Raw genomic sequence first — 14,798 nt, 5'->3', positions numbered from 1 at the left:
TTTTTTTCCATAACAATGGACCCAACAGCGGAAAAAGTGGCACCTGCTATTGTTCTGACCTAGCACAACGGGATTGGTGACCCAAAAAGTAGCACTTACTTGACCCATTAAACCATAACAATCAAAGTTTTACAAACGGTACAAATAAAACAAAAACTTCAATCCTCTAATCTTGCATTTTTTTTCATATCCCATACAATTTTTTTTCCAAATTATATATTTGAGCTGGGGTATTATATTTATAAGCACATTCAAAATGAAATTGCTTAAAAGCTCTACATATTAAGGAACCAATAGACAAGAGTATGCAATAAGAAACTCCATAATAGCATATTTCTTCAAATAGAAATCTCATGAGTTGATAGTATCTAAATAAGTCGAAATCAAGACAAAAACAACTGTACAAGATAGAAAGGAATATTAAGGCAGTGATTAGTAGTAAAAGAGTGAGAATGCAAACATATCACTGAAACGTTTCTTTCCCTCTCTAAAAATCTTTCTATCCATCTCTCAAGGGTATGGTTTATATGAATTGTCCTCCCTGTTGTTCCTAAATGCACAACACCCAACGGAGTATACAATGATAAGGAAGATGAGGAATATGATGTTGACGATAGCCACCTTCTTCCAGTCACTCCTGATGTTGTCCAGCAGCCCAGCCTTGCATGACTGGCAGTTGAAGCACAATACGTTTTGGTCATTGCTCCATGCATCGCAGTCGGGATTCGTTGACGATGAGCTGTTTGTTTTGGTCCACTGGGTTGGGCTAACATACACAAAATTGCAGTGATCCGCTGGCTTACAGCAACCGGACTGCCAAATTTCAAAACAATATCAGCAAGTGTCCAATTATCAATTAGAGACCTATAATTGAAAATATTTTATTTAATTACAAGATTCCCATTTCATAAGAGTATAAAATAATAAATAATAACATTAAAGTACATCTAATTTTTAGAATTTCCATTTGGAAATGCAACTGCTAAATCTCTTAGGCGCAGGCATGAGAAAGCCAAAATCAAATTCTAACACCATTACTCACATAATTCAAATCAAATTAGTAACCACACTTGTTCTAAATTAGACCCAGATAAATACTGGAAAAGAAATTGGGGAGCAGAATCCGAAACAGGTGAAAATGTTCTACTTAGCAATAAAAAAACATAAGGTCAGTAATACAACACTGAGATCAAAGGGAAAATATCAAGCAGTGAAGCTACTTAAAAGAATATAAAACAAAATGTGTGAAGAAAAATAAAATATACTAGTACTTTATGGGGTTTAAAGTACAAAGAAACCCAATTTGGAAGCCACGTGTCCCATTAATCACACAAAATCAGAGTAACATCTGCAAGGGAGATAAAGCAAGACCATCAATCTAGAGCTCAATCCCACGAGGAAGGTGAATAAGGCACCTGTTTCATTAGATTTTTATTTTTATTTTAAAATTTTTTTGGGAGATTATGACATTTTGCTAAGCTCAGGGTAAACCATGAAGCAGGACAAGTCATATAGAATCTAATAAAGCTTCACACAACTTGGCTGCAAGTTTGACACAATATGGAATATTACTGGAATTTTTAAGAGAGACATGCAGAAAAGAATATGTCAAATAGCACACCATGTCTTTTGGGAGGCAGGGATGTGAAACACACAAAATATTAGAACAACAGTTTCAGAAATTATGCAGGACAAGTATATTATTGCAGACCACAGAGAAGATCTGCTTAAACAAGCTTCAAAAGTTCATAATAGTATCACCGAAATATTTATTTCTTACCACATGACAATCAAATCCCAGACACATAAAAATCACGGTCGTGTTCTTAAAACTATTGTTTTGATAAAACATATAATTTGTAATTTGTGTGTCTGTATATATATATATAGTGTATAAAAAGAAGACCAGCTTTTTATCCAAAAAGTGAATCCCATCCGCAGTTTTGCAAAAGGATGCTAACTTTTAAACGACCCATTATCTGAATATAAAACGCATCCACAGCATATATTGTTGACATGGAGAAAACAATCCGTGTTGATAGGACTTTCCATAAATTTCTTCTATAATCTTTAGAAAAAGAAAGAAACAATGTAATACACACAACCTTTTCTATTATGTGGCAGAACCCACTCTCAAAAGTGTCTAAACTTTCGAAAAGTTAAACGACGACCAAAATAAAATTTTTAAAAATAGAAGAGCTTTTGAAAAGTTCCCATACTCACAGATCCAATAAATAAATAAATAAACGAAAAAACAACAAACAAACACAAGAAAACAGCAAACTGCAAAATTTAGTCACATCATCCCCTCTTTCAAAGTAGAGAAATAAATCAGATGCAGATGCTATATAAGTGATAGGGAGTATCTAATTACAGCCTTGGATTTCTACTTAAAAATTGGGAAAATTAGATCTAAATTAAAAACAAAAACTGGGAATTGATATGAATATACCTGAATGGCGGACAAGTGCTGGAGATAGAACTGTTGAACCTGGGTGTTAGCCCTATTATCAATTAAAGACTTGCAAACCTTACTGTCCATCAAACAACTCTTGATCTTGTTCCAATTCTTGGTACTACTAACCCTTTTCTGCAACCAGTTGGAGTAATCACCCAACCTATACTCCTTATACCCTCTACCCGATGTCGCCTCTCCAGCCCCCTTGTTGGTCACCACGAATGCGAAGATAGTGAAGCAGAAGAGAAGCACGATGAGGAGGAACATCACGAACAAGTAGATCCACAGGAGCAACGACACGCGACAGCACGCGCCGATTAGGCCGGCCAGTGAGACCAGCATCAGGAACACGCCCAGCGCGATTACAGGTTTCTCCAGGAACCTCTCGCACTCAGTGGTTCCCTGTCGTGAAAGCCATACTCCGGCGACGACGATTGGGATCGAGAGGAGGAAGGTGATGAAGTTGAGAATACCTACCAGATTGTTGCTCACCCGAAACATATTCAATTAATTCTCTCTCTCTCTCTCTCTCTGAAAACTTAAGTGTAAGAACTCGTGAAGGAGGAATATGAACAGAAGTAGAGAGCTTCAACAGGAGATTGAGTGCAGAGAGAGAGGGTGTATTCTTTGTTTTATATGAGGAGGAGGAGGGAGGGATCTGGTTCAGTTATGGTGTGGGACTTCGAAGAAGGTTCGTGAAACTTGACGCGCTATACGTTTAATTGGAGTTGGGTTGGTGCGAGTAGGTAAGGATGTACTCGCTTTCTGATTTGTTCACCTTTCACTTCTAAACGTTCTTGCTTCTATACATGGCGATAAAAGTGAGTCCCGCAAGGGAAGAAACTAAACTGTATTCTCCGAATTAAAATCAAATTACGCCTTGATTCGAAACCCAAGCCGTTGATGTGGTCCCCAATGAATGAATATTACTCCGTAATTACTAGTAATAATATAAGGTTGACTCAGTGTTGCAATGTGTGTGTAAATCATACGACGCTGACCCTATTAGGTAACTCCACGTACCGTGTACGTGTGTTGCGCGATCAACCTTCTTACACTGTTCATGTCATAAAACGTTACATGTATTTTGTTCCTATTTTATTCATAATTTCCTAATGAAAATAATTTATTATATTTATTGGTTTCATCTCACCAACGCGGAGCCCGTCCGTGCCAGGGGCCACATGCCCGACCTGGCCCACTTATTATAATACTAGGTATATGGTTATATTTTATTTTACTTTTTTTTATATATAAAAATTTCTATATAATACCCCCTAAAAATTTTAATTTCTAAAATTATTTCTCTTTTCTGTTTTTTTTTTTCTTTATTACTTTTTAATTTCCTTAAAAAAAGATAAAATTTTCTTTTTCAATCAAATTATAATATTTTTCCTTTCAAAGTTCTCATTTTCTTTCCCTTTTCTTCTTCTTCTTCTTCTTCTTTTTCATTTTTATTTTTTTTCCTATTCTTAAAATTCTTCTTTTTGTACTTATATTGTAACGACCTAAACTCGAGGTCAAGATTGCTAACCAAGTCCTAACCTGACCCGAAAATACACAAGGATAAAATGATCATTTCATATAAAAATTATGGGATGGGGTTGATACCATTAGAAAGATGGCTCAAAAACATGCAAATTAGGCTCAAGTATGATTCTATTCGGGTTTAAAAAGAAAAAGATACGAGCATTTGAAGTTTGAACTAACATAAGTTTCGGTCATGTCACTTTGTGCTCGAGGTCGTAGCATTTGAAGTTTGAACTAACATAAGTGTAGGTCATGTCACTTTGTGCTCGAGCTCGATTTACGACCTACATTGACAAGTCCCAGTAGCTGTTCTCCAGACCTTACCCAAAACTACCCCAATGCTTGAGCACAAAAGTTTGTGCTTGAGCTCAGGACCACAGTACTCGAGCACAGACCCATTGTGCTCGAGCACAAAAGTTTGTGTTCAAGCTCTGCCCAAAAAAAAAAAATGACTTTAAGGCCATTTGTTGGCCTTGGCTTGGTTCCTACATTGCTCACTAGATTATAGGACGAACCCATACACCTCAAACCTATCCAAAAACATACGTAAAACTCATTTACAACGATGATGAAATGATCATACATCATAAGATAGTTCAAAAATATATTTCCATATTGCAATACATTCAAATATGATCCATAAATACATTGAATTGCAAAATAACACAAGTCTAGCTCAAGAGCGTTACAAAAATACATCTACAACAAGGGATGGAAAAAGAAGGTTCTTTCTAGTCCTGTCTATGCTTGTAGTGGAACATCATCTACTACTTCTTTTCCGTGACCTGAAAAAATATAGACGAATGAGCACAAGGCCCAGTGGAGATTGTCTAACTGGCATCTCCTCAAGCAAAGTAAATAATCTAATACTTTACATGCAAAGAATAGATGAAAGATGGTGGGAACATGCTAGGGATCTCATATATTGCACTTAACTCATCAATAACCACCAATATCAAAATAATGAAATGAAATTTGTGAAATGAGTCATGCACCCGCCCTTCACCCACACACACTCAACCAACATAACACGCATCAAAAACGTACTAATTAGCCGGACTTTGGGTGACTCTTGCCATCCCTAAGGAGAATTTGCTAGTCGTCCCTGACAAAGGGTACCTCCCAACCACCATTTGGGGCCCGAGGTCACATAATTACTCACGGGTACCTCCTGTGTCCCTAATAACTAATTAGCACCTTCAGCAAAGTGGCATCTCTCTTAATTGCCAATTTTTCCTACACACATTTTGCAAACTTGACATCAAAAAGCATATGAATTGAGGTTTTAGAATTTATTTATTACTATTATTATTATTATTATTTTGTGGTAAGTGACATTAATTGTAATTTTTGAATCATTAAAAGGGTTTTTCTAAATATGCAAAACTTAGAAGGGTAAATTAGTAACTTTTTAAGGAGACAAGGCATGTCTCACATGTCCCTTTAAAAATTCCTACTCTTCAAAAATAATATCTAATTTAGGACAAAGTGAGTATTTAATACAGAGAAACATTGAATAGTCAACTCAATAAACATGTAAAAGAATAAAGAGTTCCGACTCAATCGAACAGATTATGATTACTGATAACAAAAAAACAAAAAAAATACAGCAGGCAACCTATAAGAAAAAATGGTTAATTACTCTAACTTTTAGAACAGGACATTTCACTTTATTTATTTATTTTGCTAACATTCCTTTTTATTGATGTAGAGATATTACAACACTAATTTTTATTTTTTTTTAAGTATATACACAAACTCGTCGTATGCAAGCAGATACCCAAATTAAATTTCGAAAAAAAGAAGTAGATGCCCAAATCGTTTCAAAATATTGGAACTGATACCCGACCAGAGCTTGCCCTCCATTTACCAAAAAGGAAATATTGGTTTAACGATTCTACGGATGATTTTAGCATTTTATAGTATTATATTCAAATGGAGTAGAAAGGAAAAAGAGAAACTGTCCTGTTGTTTAGGTAATTATTTTACTCAACCCCATTTCTTTTCTTTTTATACACTCATCGTTAGGTCCTGAAAATAAAAAATAAAGATCAGAAGGAAAGAAAAAATATATATACGAAGCCCTTCTACTACTACCGGTTGTAGTTCGCTTTTCTTTTTTTCTTTTATATTTTATTTTTTTATCTTCTTTACTTCTATTTTTAATCACTGATTAGATCTTAAAATTTAAATATAATGCACTCCAACTAAATCAAATCTTAAAAATGAATCAAGTAATATAACTAAAATCGAATCATTTACAAATAATAATCAAATTCAGTATAAACCGAATAAACCAAGCATGTGGGTTGCACTTTCAGGGAGGAAAAAAGTAACATGTTGCAGCACCACATTTACTTCTCTAAGCATTGGAAGCATCTTTGCAAAAACTACATATTGTTCCACCATATAAAAAAATAATAATAATAATAATAAAAAAAAAAGGAATACAATAATCTTTTTTGCAGTTAATGTACTGTCGGTCCTGCAGTTATAGTTAGTGGACCAATTAATTTACATAATATACATATATGCATGCATATAATAAAATTGTGGAGAGAAGTAGGGAAAGATATACCTACCATATATTAATATTCTTATTGTTTTCGTTTTATCCCTAATTGCACAAAACATCTTATTGTTACACCCTTCATAAGTTTAAGGCAGATTCCATTTTTCACCAACCCTACCATTGAATTACACATTCATCCTCACATGTCATGCAAAACACCAAGACACGGATTTGCATTTCTCTTATCACAATAAAGACACTTATGTTGAAGTCCGGCCTCCTCCTAGATGCGCGCAAAGAATACCTCCTCCTTTTTTTTTATTTTTTTATTTTTATCTTTTTCTTACTTCATTTTTAGCATGCAAGATGGGCATGAAAAAAAGAAAAAGAAAAAAGACTTTATGTGTAATTTGTTCTAACCTCATGAAAGATCAATCTAATTTACCCTATCTTATTCATCAAAATTTTCTAACTTAATTCACTGCACAAGGCAAATCAAATAGTGAGATTTTATACAATAAATATTCTCTTCCTCCCAATTTGGGATGAAGTAAAATGGTGGACTGGGAAGGATTCTTCATTCCTCTTCTCCTATCATTCCAGCTTAAAGCAATGTAATAGTGCATCACTTGTTGGCAATGGTCTTCATTATTATTATATATATAAACAATAAACAATAGCTAAAAAATGATGTGCCTTTAAATTTTGATATATGAGTAAACTAGTATACTGCCAAAGAGTGTAGCTGATTTTTTGTTATATTAGTGAGTGTGAGTCAATCTTGTGCTATCCACAATCTGTTAGAAATAGGAGACATTTTATCGGTCAAAAATCTAACTTATTCCCTTACATATCTCTTTTTCACCCATTTTTTCCTCCATGTATCCAAAAATTTCTCTTTACTGAATTTTATCCTATCTTTCTCCACTTATCCAAAGATCAATCCTAAAATGTCTCTTTACTTGCTCATTAAAGAAAAATGCTACTTATTTTGTTTGACTTGGCCAAAGAAAAAATAACATTAGATATTTTGCTTTAAAAAGTGAGAGTTTACAAAAAAAATAAAAGTTATTTTCTAATTGCTCACTCCTCCATTCACATTGAGATGGCAGCTGAAACAACAAATTCCACAGATGCAGATGCAGATGCAGTGGCAGTGACAGTGACAGTGCCAGAAGAAAAAAGCAAGGCAAAGGAAGATAGCCAGGCGATGAAAGATAAAGGAGTTCAAATCAAACATGTTATATTACCATTAACCACTCTTTCTTTTCTTCTCTCTCTTCCTATTCTTTTCTCGGTCATATGGCTGCTATACATGCGACAATGCGATTGTGAACAACTCTTAAAGCTGCCCAAACTACAGGTTGGGATTGTAATTGGCTTGATCTTTATTTTCCTTGTTAGTAATATTGTAGTCTACTTGCGAGCTCGGTTCCCAATGCCCGGACTGCTCTTGGTTATGGTGCCACTCATCATGATGCTCACCGTCGGACTTGCCCTTGCCGGAGCTTACAAGTCAGAGAGCCGGACCATACCGGGCTCACCCTCGTGGCTACAAATGATTGTTCATGATAAAAACTACTGGAACAATATCAAATCTTGCATATATGATACCAGAACATGCAATGAGTTGGTGTCCAGATCCTACATGCTCAAGTCCTATGACTTCAGTACCACTAAATTGTCCCCCATAGAGGTAAATATCAATTTCTTGACATCAAGTGTTCTTGTATGTGTACGTCGTTGCATATATGTATGGCACAAGCAAGAACACTTCAGTTTGATATATCATGGTATATATAAATATGCATGTGTATTAATCTCATACAAAATTACTCATTATTAATTGTATCCTCCTATATATGTATATATATATATATGGTGGAAACTTAAAAATGAAGTCGGGATGTTGCAAGCCACCAACAAATTGTGGAATGGAGTACGTGAACGCGACTTACTGGCGGAAGGAAGATGGTGCAGCAGATAGCTCAAACCCATACGACAGTGACTGCGATTTGTGGGAGAACAACAACACCATTTTATGCTACAACTGCCATGCTTGTAAACAAGGATTTCTCACAACATTACAGGGAAAATGGGGGAAACTTGGGGTCTTCCTTTTTGTCATGTCATTGCTTCTCGTTATCTCCCATTTGTTGCTCTTTGTTGCCACAATGTGGGAGCGTTATGGAGGATAGAAGAATATTTAATTCCATATATAGGCCTCCATCATTTATTATTTATTTTTCCACCTAATGTTATATCTTTTATTTTGGTTCATGTACGTTCAGACATCAAATAGTTTTGTCTCGAAAAAAAATTATCTGAGCGATTTAAATTTCGGAATTAATATATTCGTTGTTCTCCCTTAAAAATACTTTTCCGAATCCCCATAAAATAAAGGGAGAAAGATTTCCTGTGTTTTAAATTGAGAGGAAAATGGCTTGTTGGGTGGATGGCCACCAGCGAATTTCCAAACATATATATATATGCCAAATCACTACTATATAATATATATATATTTCCACTATGGATTTATGATTTTCGAATGAACATGAATTCCTCCGCTTCTCTCAATTTGTCTCTCTACACGTACGTTGTTTAACATATACCAACCCTCATTACGATCAACAACTACAATTAAAAATACCTGAATCAATTTCCATGCATTTGTCACTCAAATAAATCCTCTCTCAGCCCACTGAAATACCTGTCTTCTCAAAAACATATGTTGCATTTTTTAAATAACCGAGGATATGTACATTAGTAAGTCATTTAGGTTTCAATCACATTGTCTATTATTTTTTAATCAAATATCCATATCACTATTTCAAATACTAAATCATATGATTCAAATTCGCTCCTTTTAAAGCCCTAGTTTGAAGCCATTTACTGTTGTTGCTTTACTAATCTGGACCTCTATAATGGTGTCTGAAAGCCGGTTAGTGCCAAAGTAGCTAAAGTTTGGACCTGGAATTGTGTGGATTAGTGCTTAATGGTAGGATGGGCTTTGGATGTGGTCCAGCTTCAGCATTATTATAAACAACCCAATCCAACTTTAATGTATGAGTTGTATATAAAATAAGATTGAAACGCGAGTACTTTTCCACAAGACACCATCACTAGTCAATCTCTATCAAAATCTTTAATTAATTTTTGTGGAATTCGACATGCATAATTTACCAGCTACCAAGTCAAGGATCAAAGATGATCAAGCTGTATTATTCAACTCAGGATTTTAAAGTCGGAATGCGTACGTAAAATTGACTTAGTCCGTCCTCTCGATCTCTCTCACTTAAAAAATTAGTATTCAAATAGCGCCCTACATTTTTTTATTCTTGCTGCTGAGTTCCAATTGGCACAATTTGAATGCTGATTACCCGCTGAATTACTTTGCTTTTAAGCAAACACTTAAAAAAGTTGGCATTGTATCTTCTTAGCTAAGCCTATTTTATATTATATATTATGCACACACCCATCAACAACCTAAGAAAGAATAAAGTGTAGGAATGAAACAACTTAGAAAATTCCTTCGTATCCATATGGAAATACCGAAACCATAAATATGCCTTGTCCATACAAGCGCGTTGTGGACTGACATGTGTCACTTATGTTTTGCTGCATAGGCCGACAAAGGAAAGAATTAGGAATGGATGAGGCATTTTTAAAGAAGATATTGTGTATTTTCTTAAGATTTACTACGTTATGTTCTATTCGGTAGAGAAAAAAAAAATTGAATGGAAGAGAGAGAAGGGAGGATGGATGAGACATCCATATGGAAGAGATTGTGGATTTTCTTCTTTTTGTTAAAAGAAGAAAAAAAACTTGCAATTTTCTATATTTGTTAAGAAAGAAAGAAATCGAAAGTTTTAATTATTTTTACCATTATATCCAATAATGTTTATAATATTGTAATTTATAAAAAAATAGTACTATAATTTTTACCATTATATTTAATAATATTTATAAAGGATATTATTATAATTTAAAACTAGTATAATTTAGGATAATATTTAATTTAAAACTTCTATAACACTTGTCTTCCCTCATTTATTCCTCCCATTTTTAAACGGATGAAAATTTGTAAAGGAGCCTATTCTCCTTTCTTTCCTTGTATTACTAAATAAAGAAAATTTCGTTCTTTCCGTTTTTACTTTCTCTCTTTACCTATTGGTAAAACCCTTACCAAACAAAGCATTAATTGTTATATATTTTATTTACAATATTTGATTTATTTGTTATGAATAAGTAAGGGAAATGACAGTGACTATATATGAAAAATATATACATATATATACACGAGAATTCATACTTTTTCATTCATGTATACTAAGGATCCTTTAAATTAAAAACTATCTACAGTATCATAAATTGAATCACTTACATATTGACAGTAGTATTTTAAGTAAATTTATGGTTAAAATTACACTATATCAGCCCATTTAATAGGACTTAAAATACTGTGTCGTTTTAGGGCTACATAAATGCTATTAGTAAAAAGTGTTTAACTCCATGAACTACACGAACATTGTCAACCCATGAGATTTGATTTCCAATTTTCATCATCATCTGCTGTAATCCTTTAAATATTCTCTTCCTTTCTTTCTTGTAATATGATTCATGAGATTTAATGTTTTTAATTGTTTTGATATTCTTAATTGTTTTAATCTTCGGATTTTTCATGATTTTGCTATTTTTTATTTATATATTTTTCATCAAATTCATTAGAGTTCATAGAATGTAACTATACAAACATGTTATATGATTATAGGGGGTTTTTACTAAAACGATATAGTATTTGAAGTTTTATTAAATGGGCTAATGTGGTGTAATATTAGATGTTAATTTACTTAAAAAGCCATGGGTTAGTGTGCAAATGATTCAATTTATGATAATGTAGAAATATTTTAATTTAGAGGATCGTTGTCCTAAGAAGGCAGGGGAAAAAATATTTTAAATGCAAAAGTAGTGACATTTTCAACATATTCAATTTATGTAGATCATAAAAAGTGGATTCCATTTAAAAATATAAAAAAATATTTGACGTCTACGCCTATGCTTTATAATTTAATCAAAACAACTACTAAAAATAATTTCACCATGAATTCATGCCTTTCCTGAGTAATTAGATTGACATTAATTTACTTCATAATGTAATCGTCTCTCAGATGAGCATTGAAATTTATCAGCCTGCCTGATCACACGACTGAGAGTCATATATACATATTGTGTATATGTATATATACCCTCACAAACGCGTACGTACACAGCTCAGCGGTAAAAGGATGAGATGGGCAGCCACCGAATTTAACCATAGAGCAAATTGTAAAACCAAAGCTGGCAGAGAGACTGGCACCAAACAAATACCCAATCCAATCCAAACACTCCCTACTACCGACAAAACCTAGAGAGAGAAAAACTAGCAGAATTTGATGGGGAGCAGTCAATTAGCACCGCCCAAATCCACGGTCAATGCTGGCAATTGCCCGTTATCCCATTTGCGTTTTTTTTAATCACCCCTCTCAGTGGTGACCGGTTTAGCCGGTGGTCTATGCCACCCTCCAAAACAAATTTAATACTTACTGTCCTCAAACAACCCAATCAATTTTTTCCCATCTTCTTCCTCAATTATTAATTTATTTGGTTTCAACTATCTATATATATATATATTCTGTGTATCTAAAAGTAATTAAAAGATAGAAAAAAATAAAAATGAAAAAATCACTCAATCTTGAAACAAATGTTTGCATGCTGGCAATTAAGTCTACAGCAAGGTGACAAAGAGATGATGAAGGGGTGGTGGTGACATATATTAATGTTTTACAAAATAATTGTCTTGTTTTGGCCTTTTGGGGTTTTAACTTATATTATTAAATTTCACTATTACTCAACGTTTAACAACTGCTCTCTCAATTAGACAACAATTCTCAATGGTATAGACTTATTGTTAACTTGAGACGTCATGATAAAACAGAGTTCCCATAGTGAGAAAAACGAGTTTAGACCCGGTAATGGATGGAATAAAGATAATTGTGCTTCTCAAAAATTAAGAAAAAGTAAAGATAATTATAAAGAGAGAAAGACATGCCATCTTTGTGGGCAACCACACAATCTATTACTTTAATCATCTGTACCCATACTACTACTACTATAATACAATCACCCATATTTTTCAAAAAAACATAATACAATCACCCACGCCAAACCACTGTGTGTATAGACTTGGGAGTAATATTTTTATTTTTATTTTTTCGTTTATAGAAACTATAAAGTCTAGTCCTCTCTGTTTTAAAAAAATGAGCTGTTCTTTTAAGTATTTATAATTTAGTGTATCTTGAAATATATAGGCTGTTTATAGTTTCTCTGTCATCCAATTTGGCCGGCCTTTAGCGCGTTAACGCGTATACTTGTTTTGTAATAGTAATTGTGGGTGACCACTATATATAACTCTTCCTTACCTTCCCCTTCCTCAGCAGGTGCAGAAAAAATAAACGCATCTGTTCTTCATCTGTTTCATCCATCCATCATCGGCTCCGATCCATCCACCACCCCTAAAAACATCCCATCATCCATCACCCACTCTCAAAACCAAAAAAACAATCCCACCCAGAACACCTTTTTTTTTTTTTCTCTCTCTCTCTCTCTCTCTACAAATCTGTCAGAAAAAAAGTTGGGGCCAAAGTGTGGTGTGGTACAGACAACAAGAAATTGAAAGAAAATAATGCCTTCGTTGGAGGAACAGTTGTTTCCGTCAACGCCCGGTAAGATTAAAATAGACAGACCACACCCCATGAATCGTCATGTCCACCGATGTTTCGCCTCCACCAGCACCATGTTCCTCTGGGCTCTCTTCTTGATCGCCCTCACCGCCTCCTATCTCAGTTTCCAGAGCTTCGTCGATTCCGGTAGCCGCTACTTCACCTCCTCCTGGGGAGGATCCCAATGGGAGAAGCAGGTCCGCAAGTCCGCCGACACCCGCCGCTCCGGCGGTATGTCCGTACTCGTCACCGGCGCTGCCGGTTTCGTTGGCAGCCACGTCTCCCTCGCCCTCAAGAAGCGGGGAGACGGCGTTGTTGGCCTCGACAACTTCAACAACTATTACGACCCTTCCTTGAAAAAATCCCGAAAAAAGCTTCTCAATTCCAACCATATCTTCATTGTCGATGGTGATCTCAACGACGCGCGTCTTTTAGCCAAGCTCTTCGAACTCGTGTCTTTTTCTCACGTGATGCACTTGGCCGCGCAGGCGGGTGTGCGATATGCCATGGAGAACCCAAACTCCTACATCCACAGCAACATTGCCGGCCTTGTTACCCTTCTCGAGACTTGCAAGTCCGCCAACCCACAACCCGCAATCGTTTGGGCCTCTTCCAGTTCTGTTTACGGGTTGAACGAAAAGGTTCCATTTTCTGAATCGGATCGGACCGACCAACCCGCGTCCCTCTACGCAGCCACCAAGAAGGCCGGTGAGGAAATCACCCACACGTATAATCATATTTACGGGTTGTCAATTACCGGGTTGAGATTCTTCACTGTTTACGGCCCCTGGGGAAGACCCGACATGGCCTACTTCTCCTTTACCAAGAACATTTTGGAGGGTAAGCAAATTACGGTATACAGGGGAAAGAACCGGGTTGATTTGGCCCGGGACTTTACATACATTGATGATATTGTGAAGGGGTGTGTCCGGTCGTTGGATACGGCGGCTAAGAGTACCGGTTCGGGTGGGAAGAAGAGGGGACCCGCACCGTACAGGATTTACAATCTGGGTAATACGTCGCCGGTGACTGTACCCACCCTTGTCAGTATTCTGGAGAAGCACTTGAAGGTTAAGGCGAAGAAGAAAATAGTGGACATGCCCGGTAACGGAGACGTCCCCTTCACCCATGCCAACATAAGTTTGGCCCGGAGAGAGCTTGGGTACAAACCCACTACCGATTTACAAACCGGGTTGAAGAAGTTTGTTAGGTGGTATGTATCCTATTATGGTAACCCTCGTGGCAAGCCTGTGCATTAGTTTTTTCCTTTTTTCTTTTTTTTCTGTTTTTTTTTTTTTTGTCTATGAAACTTTTCTTTCTTTCTTTTTCCTGTTTCTAGATTTTCTTATTTTCCCGGGAAAATGAATAGAAAATTGGAAAACAAATTCTAACGAAGAAAAGGGAGGGAAAAAAAAAAAACAATTCTTTTTTCTTCTTGGGGATGAGGGGAAGTAGAGATTTATCCTCTGTTAGAGTTTTGTTGTTTCCTTCTTTATTGTAAAGGATAAGAAGTTCCTCCTAAGTTTGTTTTGGTTACAAT

General features: G+C 35.4%; 3 protein-coding genes across 3 annotated transcripts; 2 read left to right on the top strand and 1 right to left on the bottom strand.

The window, feature by feature from the left end:
• Positions 1-306: 306 nt before the first annotated feature.
• Positions 307-3,231, bottom strand: LOC132278238 (tetraspanin-8). Its single transcript, XM_059780042.1, has 2 exons — positions 2,453-3,231; positions 307-813 (listed from the first exon to the last, which is right to left on the bottom strand). The coding sequence occupies exons 1-2, from the start codon at positions 2,957-2,959 to the stop codon at positions 511-513; spliced, it is 810 nt and encodes a 269-aa protein (XP_059636025.1). The 5' UTR covers positions 2,960-3,231; the 3' UTR covers positions 307-510.
• Positions 3,232-7,605: 4,374 nt separating this feature from the next.
• On the top strand, positions 7,606-8,698 carry LOC132278459 (tetraspanin-15). Its single transcript, XM_059780242.1, has 2 exons — positions 7,606-8,196; positions 8,402-8,698. Exons 1-2 carry the CDS (start codon positions 7,606-7,608, stop codon positions 8,696-8,698), a joined length of 888 nt encoding a protein of 295 aa, XP_059636225.1.
• Positions 8,699-12,839: 4,141 nt separating this feature from the next.
• LOC132278222 (UDP-glucuronate 4-epimerase 1) lies at positions 12,840-14,780 on the top strand. Its single transcript, XM_059780031.1, has one exon. It carries the CDS (start codon positions 13,222-13,224, stop codon positions 14,515-14,517), a length of 1,296 nt encoding a protein of 431 aa, XP_059636014.1. The 5' UTR covers positions 12,840-13,221; the 3' UTR covers positions 14,518-14,780.
• The last annotated feature ends 18 nt before the right edge of the window (positions 14,781-14,798 follow it).

This window comes from Cornus florida, unplaced genomic scaffold (assembly GCF_030987335.1).
Source record: "Cornus florida cultivar Cherokee Brave unplaced genomic scaffold, ASM3098733v1 CherokeeBrave_3.0.0_Hap2_Chr10, whole genome shotgun sequence".
Lineage (NCBI taxonomy): Eukaryota > Viridiplantae > Streptophyta > Magnoliopsida > Cornales > Cornaceae > Cornus > Cornus florida.
The sequence above is the reverse complement of the archived record's forward strand: the minus strand, read 5'-3'. Positions and strand labels throughout refer to the sequence as shown.

Coding starts and splice junctions, on each gene's coding strand:
- LOC132278238 (XM_059780042.1), bottom strand. CDS start 2,959: ATGTTTCGGGTGAGCAACAATCTGGTAGGTATTCTCAACTTCATCACC. Junction 814..2,452: donor AGCACTTGTCCGCCATTCAG/GTATATTCATAT, acceptor GAAATTTGGCAG/TCCGGTTGCTGTAAGCCAGC.
- LOC132278459 (XM_059780242.1), top strand. CDS start 7,606: ATGGCAGCTGAAACAACAAATTCCACAGATGCAGATGCAGATGCAGTG. Junction 8,197..8,401: donor CTAAATTGTCCCCCATAGAG/GTAAATATCAAT, acceptor TTAAAAATGAAG/TCGGGATGTTGCAAGCCACC.
- LOC132278222 (XM_059780031.1), top strand. CDS start 13,222: ATGCCTTCGTTGGAGGAACAGTTGTTTCCGTCAACGCCCGGTAAGATT.